This window comes from Cervus elaphus, chromosome 2 (assembly GCF_910594005.1).
Source record: "Cervus elaphus chromosome 2, mCerEla1.1, whole genome shotgun sequence".
Taxonomy (NCBI): Eukaryota; Metazoa; Chordata; class Mammalia; order Artiodactyla; family Cervidae; genus Cervus; species Cervus elaphus.
The window spans coordinates 5,625,324-5,647,590 of NC_057816.1; the positions used below are offsets into that span (position 1 = coordinate 5,625,324).

Genomic DNA, 22,267 nt, shown 5'->3' on the forward strand with positions numbered 1-22,267 from the left:
GGATTCAAAGCAGCGGACTGAGCATACTGCTGTGGGGTCCCACAGAAGGCAGGAGGAAAAACAGGGGTGAAGGAAGGAAAATACATGAACATAACTCAAGAGGGGCCTTGTTCATAGTGATGATGTGTCACAAGCTGTGCAGGATTGACTCAGCTCTGTACATGAAGTCACAAAATGAAAGACGATGGGTAGATGGAGGAGCGTGAGCACCCCTAGAGCTAGGGGGACCTGAGTTCAAATCCCAGTCCTACTACTCACGAGCATTTGGGAACTGGGAATGAAGCACTCATTCATGTCGTCCACAAATATTTATTGAGGATCTACTTAGCGCCAAACACTGTTGTGGACACAGTGTGACTAAGACAATGTAAAACACCATAATTTCAGGTAAGTGCTGTGTGATATGAAACTGACTTTAGATTGCATAGTCAGGCATGGCTTCTCTGAGAGGTGACATTACAGCAGGGACACAGATGATGAAAAAATCCCCCTCACCCCCCACCCCAGTGAAAGAGCAAGGTTAAGTGCTTTCCCAGAATAGAAAAAAACCACTTGCAAAGGCCCTGAGATGGAAAGAGCTTGGCCTGTGTGGCTGAATGAGGTGAAAGAGGGGCAGAGGGGGACTTGATCAGATTGGGAGAGGTAGGCAGCAACTGTTCAGAGCTCTGTGTGGACTTTAGTCAAGAGTTCAGCTATTATTCTAATCACAATGGAAAACCAAGGGATGGTTTTATGCAGAGGAGTGACTTGACAGCATATTTAAAAAACAAAAAAGTTTTATTTAAGACACAGAGAGAAAAGGACCAGATATGTTTTAAAAGACCACTTTGCCTGCTGCGTGGAAGCCAGTGCAAGCCACATAAGCTCTCTTTTTCCACATCTGCACCTAGACAGCATATTAAAAAGCAGAGACATTGCTTTGCCGACAAAGGTCCATCTAGTCAAAGCTGTGGTTTTTCCAATAGTCATGTATGGATGTGAGAGTTGGACTATAAAGCAAGCTGAGCGCCGAAGAATTGATGCTTTTGAACTGTGGTGTTGGAGAAGACTCTTGAGAGTCCCTTGGACTGCAAGAAGATCCAACCAGTCCATCCTAAAGGAAATCAGCCCTGAATATTCACTGGAAGGACTGATGCTGAAGTTGAAACTCCAATACTTTGGGCACCTCATGCGAAGACTTGACTCATTGGAAAAGACCCTGATGCTGGGAGGGATTGGGGGCAGGAGAAGAAGGGGACGACAGAGGATGAGATGGTTGGATGGCATCAGCGACGCGATGGACATGAGTTTTAGTAAGCTACGGGAGCTGGTGATGGACAAGGAGGCCGGGCGTGCTGCAGTCCACGGGGTCGCAAAGAGTCGGACACGACTGAGCGACTGGACTGAAGTGAACTGCATGGTGACAATCCCTCTCCCGAGCAGGGCCGTGGTGAGTAAGGGTGGGAAAACAGTCCTCAGGAGTCTCCTCGGCACTCAAGGAGCGGGCTGGGATGCAGACAGCTCTATCTCGGGCCTGGAAGGCTGGCGCGTGGCAGCTCCTCCAAGACCCTTGTATACACCCAGGGATTGCCTCCGAGAGCGGCACCCGCTGTCGCTGGCCGAAGCGGCCGCTGGGCGGCGTGGCGAGCCCAGCTCGTTCCGGACGAGAGAGTGCCCAGTCCATCGGTCTGCTCGGCGCTCGGCAGCTCTGGCCTGCTGAAGGCGGGAGGGGGCGGGGCCGTTATGTAAGGGCGGGGCCTCGGCCGGGGCGCCGGACCGTCGAGCAACCTAGACGACGGCACGGGGGCGGGGCCTGCGCGCGGGGGCGGGGCCTGCGGGCGCAGATGGCGACCGCGCAGCGCGCCTGAGCGGGCCCGGGCCATGAGTGCCTCCCGGCCCCAGTTCAGCATTGATGACGCCTTCGAGCTGTCCCTGGAGGACGCGGGCCCTGGGCTCGAGCCCAGCGGGGTCGCCCGCTTCGGGCCGCTGCACTTCGAGCGCCGGGCCCGGTTCGAGGTGGCCGACGAGGACAAGCAGTCCCGGCTGCGCTACCAGGTGAACCGCCCGGCCCACCTCACCCCACCCTCGCCTGAGTCTGGGCGGACCCCAGGCCGGACCCCGGAGAACCCCAACTCGAGAATCTGACTAGAAGCCTCGGCCGGAGCGGGAGACCGCCCCCGGGAGATGGCCACTGATCCAAATCCCTGCCCAGACCCTCTCAGTTCTGATTTCAGTCCCCAGCTACTATTGGAGAGCCCACACCCAGGAGCTCGCCCCCACCCCAGCTGGAGACCCCAACCTTGAGACCCCGTCCATCCTGGGTACTAACCCTCCCTCTCCTTACCCCACAGGGATGGGGAATTCTTCTGTACTTGAACCAAACTTTGTCCATACTCAGAAGCAGCCCCGAGAGCCCCAGGCCATATAATCCAACGGGAACCAGTACCCCTTTTTCTGTTCTGGAAGTCCCCACCCCATTCTTTCCTCCCGAGCTGAAGGCCCTGACTCACATGATGAGTGAGTCCTTGCCCGTGCCATGGCGCCCACTAAACTGGAAATCCCCCTTTTCCCAGAGGACCTCCACCATCTCTAGGCTCCTTGTCTTGAGAACCTGAACAAGATTCCTGTGCCCCAAACCTGGAAACGATTGGCCGGCCCTGCCCTGGCCTCCCAAATCCAGGGCCTCCATACTGGGCCCCCGAAATGCCATCCTGATGCCCCCACCCTGACTCCCAAAGTTTGGGAGATCTCCTGGCCCCGGGAGCCTCAGCTAGCCCCTGCTGGCTCCTCCCTGCCAAAGCCCCCAGCTCGCACTCCTACCTGGGTTTCAGTTTCTGTGAATCACCAAACCCGTTCTGCGGGGAGGGCGGAGGGAGCAGCTGTCAAGCGGCCAGGCAAACAGCTGTGTGGGCTCCCTTTCTTCCTCTCCACCAGAGGGGAGTGAGGAAGGGCCTGAGCCCAGTAACCCCTCTGAGCCCTGTGTTCTGGAATAGAACCTGGAGAACGACGAGGATGGAGCCCAGGCCTCTCCAGAGCCGGATGGGGGAGTCAGCACCAGGTCAGGGCCAGGTGGGGACCCACCCCGTACTCCTAGCCCCAGGCTTCTGGCTCCCGTCCCCAGGCCCCTGCTCAGTCGTCCACCTCACCTCACTCAGCTGTCTCACATCCTGTCCTAAAGAGACCCCTGCATGGGGCCCCTGTCCTGCACACTATCCTAGTGCCAGCCTCACCCGCCCACCTCCACCAGGCTCTTTATCCTGCAGAAACCCCTGGCCTGGTCTGGCCCCTGTCTTCTCACAGGTGACTTGTCCTGCAGAAACCCCCAGCCCTTGAATTCCTCTTCACTCGGGGCCTCTTTCAGTGTCCCCTCTCCTGCAGGAACACCCGGCCCCAGTCTCCGCCCCATCCCCCACAACGTCATCATGATTCCTGTCCCAAAGGGTCCCTTTCCTCACCTCCCCTGTCCCCTCACCGGGCCCACTCGCCCTGCAGGGATTCTGGCCGAACATCCATCCGCAGCTCCCAGTGGTCCTTTAGTACCATCAGCAGCAGCACTCAGCGCTCCTACAATGCCTGCTGCAGGTGAGACTCTGCCCTGATCCCACCACCGCCGGCCCCTGCCCCCACACAGGCAGCCCCGGCTACTCCCCCACGGTCCTGTGGGTGGGGGAGAGTGCCCACGGGAGGAGGTGGGCCTCCTGTCACCGTGTCCACACTCTTCCTGCTCTGCTGCCATCCAGCTGGACTCAACACCCTTTGATCCAGAAGAACCACCGGGTAGTTCTGGCCTCCTTCCTGCTTCTCCTGCTGGGGCTGGGTGAGTGCCCCTGAGGACCCCCTGCATGCTCTGCCTACCCCCATAAGGGCTCCACCCTCCTTTTGCTCAGGTTCTGCACCCCCCGTGAACCACCCAGCACCCTGAGGAGGCAGCTGGCTGGCATGACCCCACGCCCCTTTTACAGACGAGGAAGCTGAGGCCTTGGGAGGGGCAGGTAGAGCCTCCTGGTCACACAGCCAAGAAATCACACATAGTTGAAAATGGAACCTGGTTCCATGCTCCAAACTTTCCCTTTTTTTTAAGTCTGTTTAATCCACTAGGGAAGAGAGAGGAACAGCTACTCTTTATCCTGTGTCTACTTTGAGCCAGGTGCAGGGCAGGCTTCCTTACGGAGGTCACACAGCAAGTGAGAGGTAGGGCCACGAACCAGAACCTAAGTGTAGATACAGGTGAGCAAGGATACGCCTGACCCAGTGGCCGGGACTGCGGAGTACCCTGCCAGCCCTATCCACGGGGTACCTGTCAGTTCCCTGCCTCTGGATTCTGAGAACTGACAAGGACGTCTCCCCCACATCCATTACTCAGATAGGGAAATTGAGGCCCAGAGCAGGCAGAAATCGGAGCCAGATGTTTTCTGACTCCTTTTCTCCTCATCCTGTGGGGCTGAGGAATCAGGGTCCCCCTGAAAGAATCTAGGGTTGGGATTAAGAGGATCCTATAACGTGGGCCCAACTGTGGCAGCAGCTCTCCGCCCTCCAGGAAGGTCAGAGCACCCTAGCAGGAAAGCTGGGCAGCATCCTTGCCTCAGCTCTGGGTGTGTGTGCAGGGGGGGAGCCGCCACCTTCCCAACATGTGTGAGTCACACTGGCTAGCTACCTTACCTTATTTTAGCCTCGTCACCCGACAGGGCAAACATTATTACTATCCCAGTTCAAAAATAAGGACACAGGTGAAAGGTCACAGCTGGGGGGTAGATGAGCTGGGATTTAAACCCACATCAGTGACATTGTCAGGCCTGTGGGCCGCCACAACCCATAAATTGGAAAGAGGAATTAGAAGAAGGTGCCTCCTCTGAGTGGGCAGAGCCCGAAGCCATGAGCCAGGATACTGAGAGTGAGTTTCAGCCGCCATCCCATCCTTTTTGAGGTGTTCTGTGCAGGTCCTTCAAGCCTCTGTGCTGTACTCCCCTCCAATCTTCAGGGCTGTAGAGTCCAGCTCCCCATCTCCGCGCCCATCCCATCCCATAACTGGGGACCCAGGACTCTCTCAGCATCTGGAAAATTGATCCAGCCATGACCTCCTCAGCTTCCCCAGTGCCCCGTGTCATTAACCAAAGTCCACATCCCTCTCCAGGGCCTACAGGCCCTGCCAAACTCCTGAAACCTGGACTCTGCCTCTCCAGTCTCCCCAAAAGCTGGAAGTTCCTAGAAAGCCCCAGGTTCCCTCCAGACTCTGGGCCTTTGCCAGGCTGTTCCCCCGTCTGGAACACTGCTCTCCCTTTCTGCCTGTGGGGTGCCCAGAACAAAGCCTCTAGAGTCAGATTACCTCCACCTTCCCAATACAGCCGGTGACAAGTTACTCCACCCCGCCCCCTGAACACTGTGCCTCAGTTTCCTCTTCTTCGCAATGGGGATGATACCTGTCCATTCAACCAAGGTGACAGATAAGGCACTGCATGTCACACGCGTAGCCCAGTGCCTGGTAGCACCTGGTAAAAGGTGACTGAACGGTGACTGCTCCTGCTGCTGCTACCCTGCTCAGATGCCACTGCCTCCAAGAAGCCCTCTCTGATTCCCCAGGCTCCTGAGCTGCCTGATCACTGGGGTTGTAGCTTGGAGGTTCTTGTTGGTTGCTCCACTCTGGAAGGGCCTGGAGGCAGAGACCTCATCTGCCGTTCCCCGTGGGATTCCCAGTACCAGGCACTCAGCAGTTAAACTCCATAAACCTTTGCTGACTGACTAAAGGAGCCACACCAAGGAGCAGACAAAAATCTCTCCTTTCACGGACACTTCCCAGGACCTGCTCTGAAAACACAGAGCTTGGTGAGCCTCCTCTGGAGGTTCTCTATCCAGGGGGCCTTCAGCTTAGGTGGGGGACACCATTCCTCAGACCTAAGCCATGTGGGGGGGTTGCCGGCGGAGGTCCCCCACCCTGCCACCAGCTTCTGCCTCCTGCGGCGCCTGCCCTCACCCTCGCGGCTCCATTTGTGTGCAGTGCTGATCCTGACCGGCGTGGGACTGGAGGTGGCCCCCTCGCCAGGTGAGCGGCCCCTCCGACCCCCGCAGGCAGCGCTCACTCCCCTCTCGTGCACCAGGGGTCCTTGGCAAGCCCTTCCACCTCCTCCAGCGGTCAGCACCTTCCCGGCAAGAAACGGCCCCTTTGACCTCGGAGAGGGAGACTTGGCCAGGCACTGAGCCTGCCTGGGAGCCAGCCCGGGAGCCTCCCTGCCCTGACCCGACCCCTCCTGCCCTCCCGCAGGTGTCTCCAGCGCCATCTTCTTCGTGCCGGGCTTCCTGTTGCTGGTCCCAGGAGGTGCGAGTGGGCGGTGGGCGAGGGCGGGATGTGGGCGTGGCGTGGCGGGCCCTGGGCGGGGCTGGGCGGAGCCCTGGGCAGGATGTGGGCGGGGGCGGGCCGGAGGCGGGGCCCGGCACTGACAGGCCCCGCCCTGCAGTCTACCACGTGATCTTCATCTACTGCGCCGTCAAGGGTCACCGGGGCTTCCAGTTCTTCTACCTGCCCTACTTTGAGAAGTGAGCAGACGGCGGGATCTAGCGTCGGCGCCGAGAGGCCCCAGTGTGTGCGGCCTCCTCGCATCCCTGGAGGGGCACTCCCGGAGTCCGCGCCCGGCTTCGGTTCCCTCATCCCAAGGGAAAAGCCCCGTCGGGACCCTCAAGCCCCCTCGTCGTCTTGGGAGTTTGCTCAGGAAGTTTGGGGCATGTGGGTCTCGGGCCACTATCTGAGCCTGGGAAAGTCGCCCCTCCCCTCTCTGTGCCTTAACTTATTCTCAGGCCCTGGGCTTGCTGGGTTGGTGATGTTTTGTGCTAATAAAAGCGGTGCTTAATTCTAGCCCACAGTTGGCTTTTTACTTGCCACCGGCCCACCAGGCTGGCCACAGCCCCCTCCCAGAAAGGCCAAGGAAAAGACTGACCATGGGGCTGAAGGGCTCTGGGACTGTTCTTCCCTATGGTACACATACAGCCCTAACGCTCCAAGACTTGCCCAAGGTCACACAGCTCATTAGCGGCAGAGCTGGGCCTGAGCTCTTCTGCCCTGCAAGCCTGGAGAAGGATCTTCCTGCCCTTAGCCGGGTTGGTCCTGCTGGGTCTCCACTCAGAGAGGCAGCACTGGTGCCTCCCCCGCCACCCCCCATGGCCCTGGCCAGGGGCAATCTGATGACGCAGGCCTGGGGCCTGGAGGCTGGTATCCTGGTTCCAGCCTGGCTCTGGGGCCCTGGGCTGCCACAGCCAGCTCCAAATGTGGGCCACCAGAAGGCAGCCGCCCAGCCGCCTCCACCCACTGCCCTACTTCCCAAGCCCAGGGGTTGGGAAAAGCAGGGGCAAAGGACATAGGAAGCAGGGCCTGTATGACCGAAAGCCTCAATGATCAAAGACTCTTAGAATCACAAAACACTGGAAACAGACCGTAGCAGAATTTTGGAGGGACCAAGCATCTCCGGATCTCAATAACCAGGAAACAGAATCTTTGAGCACCCTGAAATCTGAGATCATAATAGCTGCCATTTATCAGACTCTTAGAAGGCACCAGGTTGTGTGCTAAGCACTTAACAAGAGTTATTTCTGGTCATTCTCCAAGAAAACTGAGACCCAGAGAGACTGGGTCAGCCAAAGGCAGAGTTAGGAACATAACTCAGGGCTTCTGTGACTTAAGTGGAAGGGGTGTCAGCAAGCCGGTATGGTCCCTAGCTAGCTAACAGGCCAAATGAGTGGCCCGAGGAGACCCTGTTCGTATTCTTGTGTTCACAGTCTTCCACTCCCAGTAAAACATGAGTGCCATTAAGATGGTATTTGGTCTGAAGTGGCCTCTACTGTGTCTGCAGCAGCCAGGACAGTACCTTTAGATTTCTGTGATTTTGTTGAATGAACACCAAGGCCCCTGCTCTCACACCTGATCTGGCCAACCTAGACGTCCCACTCTCAGCCACCAATCAAGGCACTTTGAGGGGCACCAGTTAGATGCAGGAACTCCTAAACGAGTGATTCTCAAGTTAGCTGGAGGTAAAGGACCAGTTTTCATTTCTAATGCATTATGGACCAATGCTTTAGTAAGATAAAAAACTAGAAGAGTGAAATTTTTAAAAGATACAGAATATAAGCCCACAGTTTGTATTACCAGATTAATCAGACAGAAAGTTATATTTCAATAGATGTAATCAGAACAAACACGGGAAAAAAAAGAAAAGTTATAAAAACCATTCATTGAAAGTGGGCAAATTAGCAATTAATGTAGAGTTGTTGCTATGCTCATCATTTTTTGTCACTTTACAGTTTTAAGTGATTCTGTTAGAAGTTTTTCTCTAACCAAAAGTGGTGATTCTCCATAATATAAGACTATCTCAGGGATTTCCCTGGTGGTCCACTGGTTAAGAACCCACCTTCTAGTGTAGGGGATGCGGATTCGATCAGGGAACTACGACCCCGCATGCTGCGGGGCAACTGTGCTGGTGCGCCACAACTAGAGGGGAGGCCATGCCATGCAGGAAAGATCCTCCATGTTACAACTAAGACCCGACACAGCCAAAAATAAACTTTTTTTAAAAAGACTATTTCAGGGATCTGCAAGCTATACCTCACAGGCCCGATATAGCCCCCAACTGAGAATGGTTTTCACATTTTAGTAATGGTTGGGAAAAAAGCGAAAGGATAATAAGCTTTTGTGACACACAGACGTTTATGAAATTCAAATTTTGGTGTCAGTAAGTTGCATTCAATTAATTATGATTTGTCAAATTCCCTACACAGCAACACTTGTATATTAACTTTGGCTGCTCAGCCATGCAAACTACTATAAAGAGCAACAGAAATCATATGGTCCGCAAAGCCTAAACTCTACTATCTGGCCCTTCACAGAAAAAGGTTGCCAACGCTTGGTCCATATGAACGTGTCGACAGAACACTGAATCGCAAGGTTTAAAGTTTTAATGTGACCAATGTGCTTGATTTTTGCTGGTTAATTTATGTAATCCAAATTGGATTGACAGCAACACCATCCTCAGGAAATAATGAATCTCCAAACTCTAAATATGGTTTCTTTTTAATTGGAAAGTGCATTAATAGTTGCATGCAGCTTAAGAACACTAGATTTCCTTAGCGGATTGTGACTCCATTTACCCCCGACGCTTTTCCCCCCATAGCCCACTTTGTAGTCACACTAGCTTTGTTTTGGTTAATTCTCTCCTAGTCAATCTTTTTTCCAAGCTGTCAGTTTCAGCCTTTCAGTTGTCATTATGCTTTGAATGTGTCTCTTATATGTGCACTCAGCTGTGGGGAAGAGCCTGGGTATCTGCCTTTTGAGATCTGCTCTCTGCCCTTGCAGTAGAAGACCTTCTGGTTTCTAGCTGAGCACAAGGTCCCCCAAGATAAAGACTGCATTTCCCAGCACCCTTTGCAACCAGGTGTCCCAGGTGCAGAGCCCTCCCTAACCGGGTATAAGTGGTTCCTGCTGATTGTGCCCTTTCTTCTTTGTTTCTGCTCCCATTCTGTCAGGTGGGAAACCAACAAATGTGGCTACACCCTCAGAGTGGCAGAGCAGCCAGCAGAAGAAGCCTAAGTGCCTGAAGACCATTCAGCTGGATTTCAACTAAGACTGTTCCTGTGAGGGAAATAAATGTCCATCCAGTTTAAGGCATTGTTGTCTGGGGTCTCCATCACTTAGAGGGACCCCAGTCTAACACTGATATTTTCTTCTGGGACTGAAACTCCAACTTTTAACCAAAAAAAAAAAACTTAACTTGCTTATACTTATTATATTTTTTTAAAGAATTATTTCTATCTTCTGTTTTAATGTTTTCTGTAGATTTTTCTTTGCTTTTTTTCCTCTTTCCCAGACTACTACTAGCTTAGTCAAGAAGTCTTCACTTTCTCCGTTTTCCTCCTCCCTTTAACAGATTGCTTAAACTGTTGAGAATGGAACATTCTATCTCTATTTCTGTTATATTAGTCGTTACCCTTACATGATTAACAAAATCTCAATGAACCTTCCTACTCTAGGAAAAACAAGAAAAAGTTTTCAGCATATCTAAAGTATTCTTTCCCATCTGACATTTTATTTTTGTCTAATTTTTAGTCCCTCCTTGTTTTAACATCCCCCAAATTATTTTTTTTTTATAGTTAATGCTTCTTTAGAGCTACCAGTATCTTTACTGGTTTCTCTTCTGACTGTTATTTAGTACACATTCTGCCTTGAATTATCTTCTTACTGAAGCCATCCCTTCAACAAGAGTTTGTGGGTGATAAACCCTTCCTGCCTTGTGTTGTTATATTTCATCTTCATTCTTGGCTAAGATGAGCTAAGTGTTGGCTTCTCGGCAGGCACTTCTTTTTCTTCTGCACACTGAACAATTTATTCCATTTTCCTCTTGCATCTACTGTTGTCAATGAAAAAAAAAGTCTTTGGAGAGTCTAGTTGCTAATCCTTGGTAAGTAATCTGACTTCTCTCCCGAGTTGTTTACGAGATTTTCCTTTTGTATTCCGCAGTTTCACTGGGATGCATCTAGATATACATTTCCTTTTATTTATCCTTCTCCGGCTCGAATGTGCTCCTTCAGTCTGGGCCCTTGTCTTTGTGGAAGTCTTTATGGAAAATTTCTAACCATCATCTCTTTGAATATTGCCTCATGCCCATTTTCTACATTTTCTTCTTCTGAGACTCCTAATGACTGTGGTGGTTGTTGTTTGGTAGCTAAGCCATGTCTGACTCTTTGCAACCCCATGGACTGCAGCTTCCTATCCTTCACCCCATGAACTGCACTTCCTGTCCTCCACACCAGGCTTCCCTGTCCTTCACTCTCTCCTGGGGTTTGCCCAAACTCATGTCCACTGAGTCAGTGACACCATCCAAACATCTCATCTTCTGTTACCCCCTTTTCCTCCTGCTCTCAATTTTTCCCAGCATCAGGGTCTTTTCCAGTGAGTCAGCTCTTCACATCAGGTGGCCAAAGTATTGGAGCTTCGGCATCAGTCCTTCCAATGAATATTCAGGGTTGATTTCCTTTGCTGCTGCTGCTAAGTCACTTCAGTCGTGTCTGACCCTGTGCGACCCCATAGATGGCAGCCCACCAGGCTCCCCCATCCCTGGGATTCTCAAGGCAAGAACACTGGAGTGGGTTGCCATTTCCTTCTCCAATGTGTGAAAGTGAAAGTGAAGTCGCTCAGTCGTTTCGGACTCGTAGCGACCCGATGGACTGCAGCCTACTAGGCTCCTCCGTCCATGGGATTTTCCAGGCAAGAGTACTGGAGTGGGGTGCCATTGCCTTTAGGATCGACTAGTTTGATATCTTTGCAGTCCAAGGGACTCTCAAGAGTCTTCTCCAACACCACAGTTCGAAAGCATCAATTCTTTAGCGCTCAGTCTTCTTTATGGTCCAACTCTCACATCCATACATGACAACTGGAAAGACCATAGCTTTGACTATACAGACTTTTGTCGGTAAAGTGAGGTCTCTGCTTTTTAATACAATGTCTGGGTTTGTCATAGCTTTTCTTCCAAGGACCAAGTGTCTTCTAATTTCATGACTGCAGTCACCATCCACAGTGATTTTGGAGCCCAAGAAAATAAAATCCACCACTGTTTCCATTTTTGCCTCATCTATTTGCCATGAAATGATGGGACTGGATGCCACAATCTTTGTTTTTTGAATGTTGAGTCTTAAGCCAGCTTTTTCACTCTACTCTTTCACCTAGCTTTTAACTACCCTTTAATATTTTCTGTCATTCATCCCTCAATGCTACCTACGGGGGACTTCTCAGATACAGCTTCCAGTTCATTAATCTTTTCTTAAATTGTGTCCAATCTGTTTAATTTATCCCTTGATTTTTTTTCATTCCAATGGCCATATCCTCTATTTTTAGAAGTTCTATTGGGTCATTTTTTTTTAATCTTTCTATTCAGTTTTCATACCATGCTGTTACAGATATGGTCTCTCTTGTTTATTTTGTCTGTTTTGTTTGTTTGTTTTTGCGTTTACTTCATGGTCTCTTTTAGAGTGTTTTATGATTTCCACTTTGGAGTGCTGACTCTCCTGTTTACTGCATCTGCTGCGTCTCCCTCATGGTGATTTGTTTCCTTATGTGATTTGTCATCCTCTGTCATGAGTTCATCTTCAGAAGTGACAGGGGTATTTGGGGTTTTTTTTTAACTCTTATGTGCCCTGGGTTGAAAGAGTGTCTTTCTCAGCAGTTTTTTGGTTTTTTTCCTATTTCTTCTGCCTTTCACACCACAGAGACAGACCACACTCCTGCTTGACATGCAGACCTGAGTTTCAGGTTCACTGGGGTAACTTTTTCCACTCGAGGTTGAACATCTGCACCTTGTCACTTTCTCAGGCTTGTGGGTAGCGGTATATTTTGGCCCCCTTTTCAAGAACAGGGTAACCTGTTGAGACCCTGGAATATATGGAGGTCATGTCCTGCTCCCCAGCCTCTTATAGGTCTTTTATCCCTCCTGGGTGTCCGAGCCCAGACTCCCAAACCTCTCCACCCCTGAAGCCTCCACAGCCTCTGATTCCTCCCACCACCCAGCTTTGGATTTTCTCTTTGTCTCTGGTACCTGGGACCATCCCTGTCTCTCAAGTTCAGTTTTAAAAAAAATTTTTTCCACATATAAGGAGTGAGAGGAGTCCAGACACCTTTCTCAGCTCCCATTTTACCAGAACCACCCCCTACACTGCCCCATCTCTGAATGCTGACAATTTCAGGGAGCTCCCTACCTCCCAAGGAGCTGGAGAGAGTCAAACCTTGTCACACTAGGGAATGACGGGTGGTCGAGGGCAGGTTTCCTCCAGGCCGCTCGGGTGGAAGGAAGGTGAGAATGAGCCGGGGCGGGGGGTGGGGGGGGTGGGGGGGTGGGCGATTTGTGACATCACAAGCCAGCTCTCCAGCCAGAGGTTGTCAGAGCAGAAGCCTGGGGGCTGCTGGGTCTCTTTCATCCTGGGGCCTCCAAGGGAGGATGAGCATCATGAACCCTGCTGCTGTGTCTGGGGCCAGAGGAACCTCAGTGGCGGGACAGCATCATCACGAACTCTGCAGGAGAGAAGGGGCGGGGCTTGAGCCGGTCCAGGTCAGCGATCCCAGGAGGCACTGGGCTCAGCCAGGGACCCAGAGGGGTGGGGCTTGGTCTGGGAGGACGCTCACCGTCAAAGTCCACGGTGCCGTCCCCATTGAGGTCCACGTCTTGAAGCATCTCGTCCAGCTCAGGACCCACCAGTGGCTCCCCCAGCAGAGCCGGTGCTGCCTCCCGCAACTCTGCCACCGTGATCCGCCCATCCCTGTCCCTGTCAAACTGCGATTCCGGCAGGGCTCAGCCCTCCTACCCTCTTCCTGCACCCGCCACCACCTTGCTGGACACCCCCACTTCCTCCATCCAAACCCTCCTCCTCCTCCCAGACTGAGGCCGTGAACCCCCTGCCCTCGGGGAAGTCCTCCTGGGGAGACCCCCAGCCAGGAGTGAGCCAAACTCTTTCCAACCCCCTTCACAGTCCTAGTCCCACCAGCAGCAGGGCTCGGGGCCTCCAGAGGCTGAGGTTCCCAGTCTCCCGTGAGGCCAGTAAGGATGCCACCCAGCATCCACCCACCCACCGGCCCCCCGGGCCCCCCCGCACCTCGCGGAAGGCAATTCGCAGCTCCCGCAGCCCCAGCATGTGCGCTGTCTCCTCCCTCAGCTTCGGGCCCATCATCTCCACGAATTCCTCGAAGTCCACACGGCCACCCACTGCAGACCCAGGCAGAGGGTCACAGTGGTGAGGACTGGGGCCCAAGGAGGGACCCCAGCCCCTCACCCATTCTGTGTCCAGAAAGGATACCAGCTTCCATGTCCCCAGGGGTAGGAGGCAGCAGCCCCGGACTCTGCTGGGGGCAAGATGCTCAAGGGCTCTCAGTGAAGCACCAGGTGTGGGGGACTGAGACCAGGCTGGGGAAACCAGACAGCCCCGGCCTCAAAACCTGGCTCTCCCACTGATGCTGTGACCTTGGATGACTTGCTGGACCTGCCTGCTCATTGGAGGACAGGGTGCTATTGCGGTTGGAGTTTATGGTTGTAAAGTGCCAGAACATCAGAGGTAGCAGTAAAGACACCTTAGAAGCATACACAGGTAGTTTATGGAGGCCATCAATTATAAAAAGCACCAATGGTCCATGAATAGCTTCAGGAGAAAGAAAGAGGCATGACACTAAATATTCACATCAATTGTAAATCACGTTCCATTTTGGGAAATGTAAGGGAAAAAATTGCTGGTGTCCTGGGATGAAAGGAGCCTGATATTTGATAAATCAGCTGTGGTGTTGGAAAAGACTCTTGAGAGTCCCTTGGGCTGCAAGGAGATCCAACCAGTCAATTCTAAAGGAAATCAGTCCTGAATATTCATTGGAAGGACTGATGATGAAGCTGAAACTCCAATACTTTGGCCACCTGATGTGAAGAGCTGACTCATTGGAAAAGACCCTGATGCTGGGAAAGATTGAAGGCAGGAGGAGAAGGGGACAACAGAGGATGAGATGGTTGGATGGCATCACCGACGTGATGGACATGAGTTTGAATAAGCTCCGGGAGTTGATGGACAGGGAAGCCTGGCGTGCAGCAGTCCATGGGGTCTCAAAGAGTAGGACACGATTGAGCGACTGAACTGAACTGATACTCACACAAGGGCTGCCCGTCGGACATTTAATCGCAAGGAGTGGCCAAGGTTCTCTCCCGCTCGGCCTCACCAAACCTTAAAAGACTCTTTTCAGGATGATCAGAGAGAGGCAGAGACAGCCCAGGTGGCTGGTACCAGCACGCACCGTTTTATCTCAGTCAGAGATGGGGGTCCCCAACCTGAGTCCCGAGGACCTCTCGTGGATCACCCGGTGCCTTCCTAGTCCCCCTACCCTCCGTGTCCTGGGGCCAACGTCGTCAAACTGTCCTGGAAACTGCCACGCCACCCCCCTCACTCCACCACCACCCCCATCTGACTGCCAGAGCCACCGCCCAACACCCCTCCGTTCGGTAACCTTGAGACTGGGAAAGGACCCCGGTGGCAAAGCCAGGTGGCTCCGCCCACCCGCCCCCCCACCCCGGGGAGGCGGGGTCAAGCACTGACTCCGCATCTTGACGTGTTGAGAGACCTCGATGAGCTCCATCTCGGTGGGCATGTAGCCCAGCGTCCGCATGCACTCGCCCAGGTCCCGGTAGCCGATATAACCGTCGTGGTCCGTGTCAAACTCCTCGAAGGCGGCCTGAAGCTCTGCAGGGGAGGGAGGTCAGGCACAGGCAGCCAGCCAGACTCTGAGACACCGCCCACCCGCCGCTCTCAGCGGGGGCACTCACCATCCAGCTCCTCAGGGCCTAGCTCTCGGTCCTGCAGGGGCATAGTCCAGCATGTCCCCGGGGCCAGTCAGGGCTCTGGTCAGCCTTCCTCCTCCAGCCCCAGGCCACGGTGGCCTGGGCAGGGCCGGTCCCACAAGGGCCGGAGAAGGCAGCGAAGTCCCAGGAGAAGAGTTGACCCCCGTTCCTGCTCCTGGGGGCCCCGAGCTGCCACAGACCCCTGGGTTGGCGGTCTAGTTCCACCCACTGCCCATGCCGCCCGCCCCCCCACCCCTGCAGAAACCCTGCCCCCACAACCCGGCTCCTGAGTCTGGAGCAGAAATTGGAGGAGGCTTGAGTGTTAGGGGAAGGGTGGGCTGAACCTGAGCCCATGAGTCCCAACCCCACCCCCAGGCCCCCCAACCTTGGTCCAGGCCCCCCTGACCTTCCCGAAGATGCGGTTGAGCAGGGGCCCGTATGTCCTCTGAGCAGCATCGTGCTGGGGGCCAGGACGGTGCCGGTGGGACTGGCGACGAGGGGCCGGCCCCTCCTGCCCTTCTCCGGTCCTGGAGGGGTTCTTGCTACTCCCCGGGGCCTCAGGGCCCTGCTTAGGGGTCTGCTCCCCAGAGCTGCCGGTGACCTTACGGGACCCTCGGAGCCCCTTCTCCCTCTTGCTGCTTCTCTTCCTCGTCAAGGGGGGCCCCTCAGCGCCACTACTGGAAGCCAGGACCCCCTCAGGGGGCTTCTGTGGTCTGGGGGCTGGGTCAGGGCCATGCTGCCCCCTCACCTGCTCTTCAGCCATGTGGAGAGGGGTGACAGGGCTCAGAGAAGCTGCACCAGGGAGCACCCCTGCTTCTCAGGACCCATAAAGCAGCTTATACTCTGCCACCCTGAGGGCTGATGACCAGGGATCCCGCCCTGAGGGGGATTAGGGTAAGTGAGTCAGGCAGTCCAGGCCCTAATCCCGCCCCCTGCCTGCAGGTGGCCAGATTGGCAGAGCCAATCAGTCAAGGGAAACATCCTCAGCAGCATGAGGTGCCAGGACAGAGTGGCCGCAGTGAGCTTCGGACTCCAGCTCTGCCTCTCTGAGCTGGGAGACCCAGCAGACTCACCTCTCTAAGTCTCAGTTGCCTCATCTATAAAATGGGAGCAGTATTGCTGAAGCGTCAGAGAGCCCAGTTGTCTGACATGAGCAGGACTCAGCTACCACAGGACATGGGGAAGCAGCTCAGGCAGGAGGAAGAGTGTGTACAAAGGTGGGAGGTGGGAGAGAGGACAAGTGACCCCTCTGTGGGTGATCTCCCCACCGGAGTAGGGGGTGTGTGAAAGGAAGGAAGAGAGGCCAGATCATAGGGGCTTGGGATCACGGATGATTGAGGGTCACGGGGGTGACATCAGAGGAGGTACACCCTGGGGGACGCAGAGCCTGCTCTGAGCTGGAGGGGCCCAGGCAGGGGGTTTCGGCCATCCGGCTCTGTCAAGGATGGGGGGCCTGGCTGGTCACTTGGCCCCACTGGGCTAGGGTTAGGGTTTCCCCGGCGAGCAGCCCCATGAAAGATTGATGTCCTCTCAGCTTGGGTTTCATGCCAGCAGCCTGAGTGCCGCAGGGCACCAGGCAGCAAGCCCCGGCGAGGGGCAGACACCCCCTGCTCCTTCCAGCCAGCGGCCTGCACCTCACAGGTAAGCCAGGCCTCACCAGTTGGGGCCTCAGGGGGTGCCCTGGGCTCTGATCCAGTAAGGACTGGAGCTTGCAGAGTGGGGTCTGCCTGAGTAAGGGCTCTGGGGGTGGGGAGACCACAGGCTAAAGGTCAAATGGCTTGAGCTATGGGCCACAGGCAGGACCCAGGCTTTCCGGGACATCTGGTTTTTCCACCTCAGAGGGAGCCTCCCTCCCCCCACTAAGGAGGTAGGGTGAGGGCAGCAGGCCTCTTGGGACTCAGCCACCCTCATCCTCATCATGCTGCTGAGCCCCTTACCCCCTTTTCTAATGAGTAACCCCAGGGGACAAGGGAGGCCACACCCCCCCCGGGACTCCCTGTCCACTCTTGGGCCCAGGCGACCCTAAGCCTTTCCCTTTGGAATCTTTTTGTTTGTTTGTTTTGGCTGCACCACATGGCTTGCAGAATCTTAGTTCCCCTACTAGGTATTGAACCCCTGTCCCCTGCAATGAAAGCATGGATCTTTAACCACTGGACCACCAAGGAAGTCTGAATCTCAAACTCTTGAACCCAGGATACAGACAAAAAGGGAGCCTGTGACGCTTTCACCATTTGGGGTGGTTTTGTTTTGGCCGCACCATGCAGTTTGAGGGATCTCAGTCCCCCCACCAGGGACTGAACCCAGGCCCACGGCAGGGAAAGGCCAGGTCCCAACCAGTGGACCACCAGGGATTTCCCAAGTGGTTTCTAAACTGTTCCCTGGAGTCCTAAGGGTGCTCGCCCTCCTTTAATCTGAGCATGTTCTTTTAGTTCACATAGGAGTTCTGCTATAAGATCATATTGAAATGAATTTGAAAGCCTCTTGTTTGGTCTGTGTGGATGCAGCGGGATCCCAGGTAGCAGAATAATTAGAGTCCTGGTGCCCACATTCCTATCTCTGACCTTGCATAGGTCACCTTCCTCTGCTTCCCTGTAGGATGGATTGCAGGAAGGCTAGGTAAGCTAATCTGTTTAAAGACCCTGGCAAACACTAACCACTCCAAAGGTGATGATGATGGCCCAGAGAGGGACAGCAACTTTCACGGAGATGCTCAGCATCCTCTCTCTCCTTTTCAGTCATTCATGCCTTCACTGATTCACCGGGTGCCCACTCCATGTCCAGTAAGACACTGGGGACCCCAGATAGACCCTGCTATGGAAGCCAACCCGGGTGCCCCTGGCCGCTGGCCCCGCACAGAGCTCGACGATGAGGACTACCCCCAGGGTGGCTGGGACACGGCCTTCCTGGTGGCCCTGCTGCTCCTGGGGCTGCCGGCCAACGGTCTCATGGCGTGGCTGGCCGGCTCACAGGCCCGGCAGGGCGCAGGCACACGGCTCGCTCTGCTCCTGCTCAGCCTGGCTCTCTCTGACTTCCTGTTCCTGGCGGCAGCGGCCTTCCAGATCATGGAGATCCAGCATGGCGGGCACTGGCCGCTGGGGACGGCCGCCTGCCGCTTCTACTACTTCCTCTGGGGGGTGTCCTACTCCTCCGGCCTCTTCCTCCTGGCCACCCTCAGCCTGGACCGCTGCCTGCTGGCGCTGTGCCCTCGCTGGTACCCTGGGTGCCGCCCGGCCCGCCTGCCCCTCTGGGTCTGTGCCGGGGTCTGGGTGCTGGCCACCCTCTTCAGCGTGCCCTGGCTGGTCTTCCCCGAGGCCGCTGTCTGGTGGTATGACCTGGTCATCTGCCTGGACTTCTGGGACAGCGAGGAGCTGCCGCTGCGGATGCTGGAGATCCTGGGGGGCTTCCTTCCTTTCCTGGTGCTGCTCGTCTGCCACGTGCTCACCCAGGCGGCCGCCTGCCGGCCCTGCCGCCGCCAGCAGCCTGGGGCCCCGGCCTGCCGCGGCTTCACCCGTGTGGCCAAGACCATTTTGTCAGCCTACGTGGTCCTGCGGCTGCCCTACCAGCTGGCGCAGCTGTTGTACCTGGCCTTCCTGTGGGACTTCTACCCCAGCTACCTGCTCTGGGAGGCCTTGGTCTACTCTGACTACCTGATCCTACTGAACAGCTGCCTCAGTCCCTTCCTCTGCCTCCTGGCCAGCGCCGACCTCCGGGCCCTGCTGCGCACCGTGCTCGCCTCCTTTGCAGCCGCTCTCTGTGAGGAGTGGCCGGGCAGCTTCATGCCAGCTGAGCCACAGACCCAAGTGGACTCTGGGGATCAGACGGTACCAGGGCCAGTGGCTGAGGCCCAGCCACAAGTGAACCCCGAGGCCCAGACCCGGGTGAACCCCGTGGCCCAGCCACAGGTGAACCCCGAGGCCCAGACACAGGTGAACCCTGCAACCCAGCCACAGGTGAACCCCACAGCCCAGACACGGGTGAACCCCATGACCCAGTCACAGGAGGACAACGAGGGCCAGCCCCAGCTGGATTCTGGGGCCCAATCACAGGCAAGCCCCAAGGCCCAGCCCCCGGGGCCCACTACCAGCTCAGACCCCAGTGCCTGTGAGGAAGCCTCCACGCCAGCCATGGATTCCACCCTAGAGGCCCCCGTGAACCCGGCCGCGCCTGCTGCCTCTGAAGGTGAAGGCCCCAGCGGCGCTCCCCAAGAAGAGGCCCCAGGCGCGGGCCCCACGTGAGGGCTCGGGAAAGTCCAGGCCCGCCAGGACAGCAGAAGAGCCGGGGGAGACAGAGGAACCAGCCCATCAGAGAGGAGGACGGGTACCGTGGGGAAGTTCGCGTGGAAAACCCCTACCAAGTCCCTTGGGCCTGGCAGACGGGACTTGGGGGACGTGAACATGAAGCAGCCAAAATCCCGAACGGTTTGTTGAACGTCACGTCCCTGGTCCTAGCAAGCTCTTGCAGGCTTGGCCCCTACACGGTGGCCCACCACCACCACCCCCCACAGGCTACCACAGGTGATGGTGTCCTGTGGGTTCGTCTCTCCAATGTCCTCCAGGCCCCACAGACAGCCCCCTCCTTAGCCTCGGTCCTGCAGGAGAAAGACGGGCAGGGTGACTTCCCCAGGCTTGATGTGACCTTCCTTCCATCCTTCCCTCCCTGCCCTCCTCCCTATGCCGACCTCTCACCTGGATACAAGCAGCCCAGGAGGAAGTCCCTACAGAGAAGGGAGGCATGCAGGAGCCATCAAGAGCCCGGGGCCTTAGCGGCCCACAAGCAGACTTGGCAGCCTTCTCCAATCCCCCACCCCAACAGGCAGTGAGGCTGGGGCCAGACTTCCTTCAGCAAGGTGGTGAGCACAGAGGCAAGAGCGAGCAAGCCTGGACTCCAATCTGGCTCCGGGTGACCCTGGACAAGCTGCTTCACCCTCTGAGCTCCTGTTGCATCTGGCATCGTGAGGATTAAATGAGAAGGTGTGTGAGGTGCTGGCAGGAACTGGCACTCAGAAGGGGCTCAGTGAACAGATGCTTCATGGACATCCAGGGATGCAGGGGCTGGGGATGATGGAAGGAGGGGGCACCTGGCTGGAGCCCCTAGGATCCTGTGAGCTTCCGGGCAGATCAGCTGTGCCCATGACCAGCTCTGGGCTACAGTTGGCCAGGTGGCCTGAGAGAACTTGGGCCCACCTCTGTGCCTTGGGCAGCTCCAGGGGACTTCAAGGTCTGCTACATGTGAGAGTTCAATGAGTGTTCACCTACCCACCCCTCACCACGGAGGAGGCACAGAGTGCCCTGGTCCTGCCTCTGCCTGAGCCCCTCCCACACTCTCAGCCCAGATGCAGAGATGGGAAGATGTCCCAGCAGAAAACTCCGGGAACCAGTGGCTCCAGGGACAGCACAGGGCCCTTGGAGGTCACACAGTGTCTCCAAGCAGAGCCGGCCTCTTCCGTCTCCAGCTGCAGACCCTGCAAGAAAAACTAGGAAGTGCTAAAGGTCTATTTTCAGACTCCCCCACCCCACTTCCTTTTCATACCCGTCACTCTCTTCTGGCACTCACCCCACCCAGCTTTCTCCCAGTCACTGAGGTTGTAAAACCATGAACTCTTTCTCCTTTCGCCCCCCACCCCCCACCCTTTCCCTTAAGCTCAGCATTGTGACCTTTATAAGCTGAGGTGTGCCCTTACCAGTAGGTGTAAAGGACAATGACCTTTTAAGTGCTACCCTTCCCAGCAGTGCTTGCTACAAAGGCAGGCTGAAGTGGTTCAGTACGATCTGGGTTCTGGTTCCCAGGCCTGTCTTTGCCTCAGTTTTGTCCTCTGTAAAATGGGGTGATAATGTTCCCTTTGCAAATTTGGCTGTTGTGATCATTAACCAAACCCAGGGATGGAAGCAGGCTGGGTGGTGGTGGTGGTGATACTAGCAGCATAATCATAGTACTTCCTGGAATTCTGGCCACTGAAGCTGGTGGGAGAGAGATTTCTGGACAGGCACAAATTTGTTGAATTCATTCATTCAGCAAATATTTATCAAGCACTTGTCAAGTGCTTTTCCAGTCAGCCTTCCATTTTGAATGGGATTAGGGCATGGCCTCCAGTGCCCCTCAGAGGCTGTTTGAATCCTGGTTTTCCACAACTCACCAAGGGTGTGAGCCTCAGCAAGGCTCTTGGCCTCTTTGAGACTCAGTTTCCTCATCTGTAAAATGGGAATAATAATAGTGGTTCCATTTTCTGAGTGTTAATCCCTGTGAAGTTCACAGATCCTTGCCTGGCACAGAGTAAGTGCTTAATAATTGTTAGCCATTAGTTTGATTATGCCAGTGGCCATCCCTGGGTCTCACTCAGGCCCGGGACAGTGCTGACCCACCAGAACCCATGTGGCAGTGTCCTGCCCACCAGGCATTGTGCTCCCCGCCCCCCACCACACAGCCCCCTCCTCCACTTTCCAAATGTTTTCACACTCCCCGTCCCATTGGACTTGTACACTTCCTGAGGGCAGGGTCTGCGCTATGGCCCCCTTGCAGAGCACCCCTCCTCCTTCTCCCAGATAGGGATCCTAAAGCCTTTTCACACGGCAGGCATATCAGGGATTAAATCCTCAGTGCCAGCCACCTGGCTTCAACTCTGGTCCATCCTCCTAACCCCACCTCTTGGAGAATCCCTCCTTCAAGGTCCCAGGAGGGACCCCCCACTCATAATGGGTACTTGCTATTCAGGAGAAAGAGCAGCATCATGAACGGTTTTGTGAGATAAAGAGGAGTTCTCCTGCTAGCCCACAGAGGAAGGTTTTGTGTTGGAGGAAACATGTACCCCCAAGGCCAGAGGGGATGAAAGGAGGGCTTACCCCCCACATTCCACAGCCCCTCCACCTTACTCCTAACACACTCAATGGGGCTGGGCTCCTGTGACCCATTGGAAGACTCATGCCTTCTACAGGTGAGAGACACACTTCCCTCTCCTTCAT

The 22,267-nt window shown here is 55.2% G+C and overlaps 3 protein-coding genes across 14 annotated transcripts; 2 read left to right on the top strand and 1 right to left on the bottom strand.

Annotated features, from left to right (window-relative positions):
• The first annotated feature begins 1,746 nt into the window (after positions 1–1,746).
• TMEM134 (transmembrane protein 134) lies at positions 1,747–9,624 on the top strand. 12 transcript variants are annotated; one of them, XM_043924988.1, is made up of 7 exons: positions 1,767–2,034; positions 2,973–3,037; positions 3,472–3,561; positions 3,720–3,796; positions 5,972–6,016; positions 6,236–6,289; positions 9,481–9,595. In XM_043924988.1, exons 1-7 carry the CDS (start codon positions 1,861–1,863, stop codon positions 9,576–9,578), a joined length of 603 nt encoding a protein of 200 aa, XP_043780923.1. In that variant the 5' UTR covers positions 1,767–1,860; the 3' UTR covers positions 9,579–9,595. The 12 variants fall into 12 exon arrangements, with proteins under 12 accessions (XP_043780937.1, XP_043780909.1, XP_043780974.1 ...); XM_043924994.1 differs by lacking the exon at positions 9,481–9,595 and adding an exon at positions 6,429–6,823 and having other exon boundaries at positions 1,771–2,034; XM_043924974.1 differs by lacking the exon at positions 3,472–3,561 and having other exon boundaries at positions 1,750–2,034; positions 2,973–3,048; positions 3,611–3,796; positions 9,481–9,621.
• A 3,362-nt stretch (positions 9,625–12,986) lies between these two features.
• On the bottom strand, positions 12,987–16,074 carry CABP4 (calcium binding protein 4). Its single transcript, XM_043919503.1, has 6 exons — positions 15,718–16,074; positions 15,297–15,327; positions 15,070–15,213; positions 13,594–13,703; positions 13,127–13,274; positions 12,987–13,015 (listed from the first exon to the last, which is right to left on the bottom strand). Exons 1-6 carry the CDS (start codon positions 16,072–16,074, stop codon positions 12,987–12,989), a joined length of 819 nt encoding a protein of 272 aa, XP_043775438.1.
• Positions 16,075–18,052: 1,978 nt separating this feature from the next.
• Positions 18,053–19,814, top strand: GPR152 (G protein-coupled receptor 152). The gene has a single exon (XM_043921213.1). The coding sequence runs from the start codon at positions 18,053–18,055 to the stop codon at positions 19,544–19,546; it is 1,494 nt and encodes a 497-aa protein (XP_043777148.1). The 3' UTR covers positions 19,547–19,814.
• The last annotated feature ends 2,453 nt before the right edge of the window (positions 19,815–22,267 follow it).

Coding starts and splice junctions, on each gene's coding strand:
- TMEM134 (XM_043924974.1), top strand. CDS start 1,861: ATGAGTGCCTCCCGGCCCCAGTTCAGCATTGATGACGCCTTCGAGCTG. Junction 2,035..2,972: donor AGTCCCGGCTGCGCTACCAG/GTGAACCGCCCG, acceptor GTTCTGGAATAG/AACCTGGAGAACGACGAGGA. Junction 6,290..9,480: donor CCTGTTGCTGGTCCCAGGAG/GTGCGAGTGGGC, acceptor CCATTCTGTCAG/GTGGGAAACCAACAAATGTG.
- CABP4 (XM_043919503.1), bottom strand. CDS start 16,074: ATGGCTGAAGAGCAGGTGAGGGGGCAGCATGGCCCTGACCCAGCCCCC. Junction 15,328..15,717: donor TCAACCGCATCTTCGGGAAG/GTCAGGGGGGCC, acceptor ATGCCCCTGCAG/GACCGAGAGCTAGGCCCTGA. Junction 13,704..15,069: donor TCAACACGTCAAGATGCGGA/GTCAGTGCTTGA, acceptor CTGGGTCTGCAG/TGGGTGGCCGTGTGGACTTC.
- GPR152 (XM_043921213.1), top strand. CDS start 18,053: ATGCCTTCACTGATTCACCGGGTGCCCACTCCATGTCCAGTAAGACAC.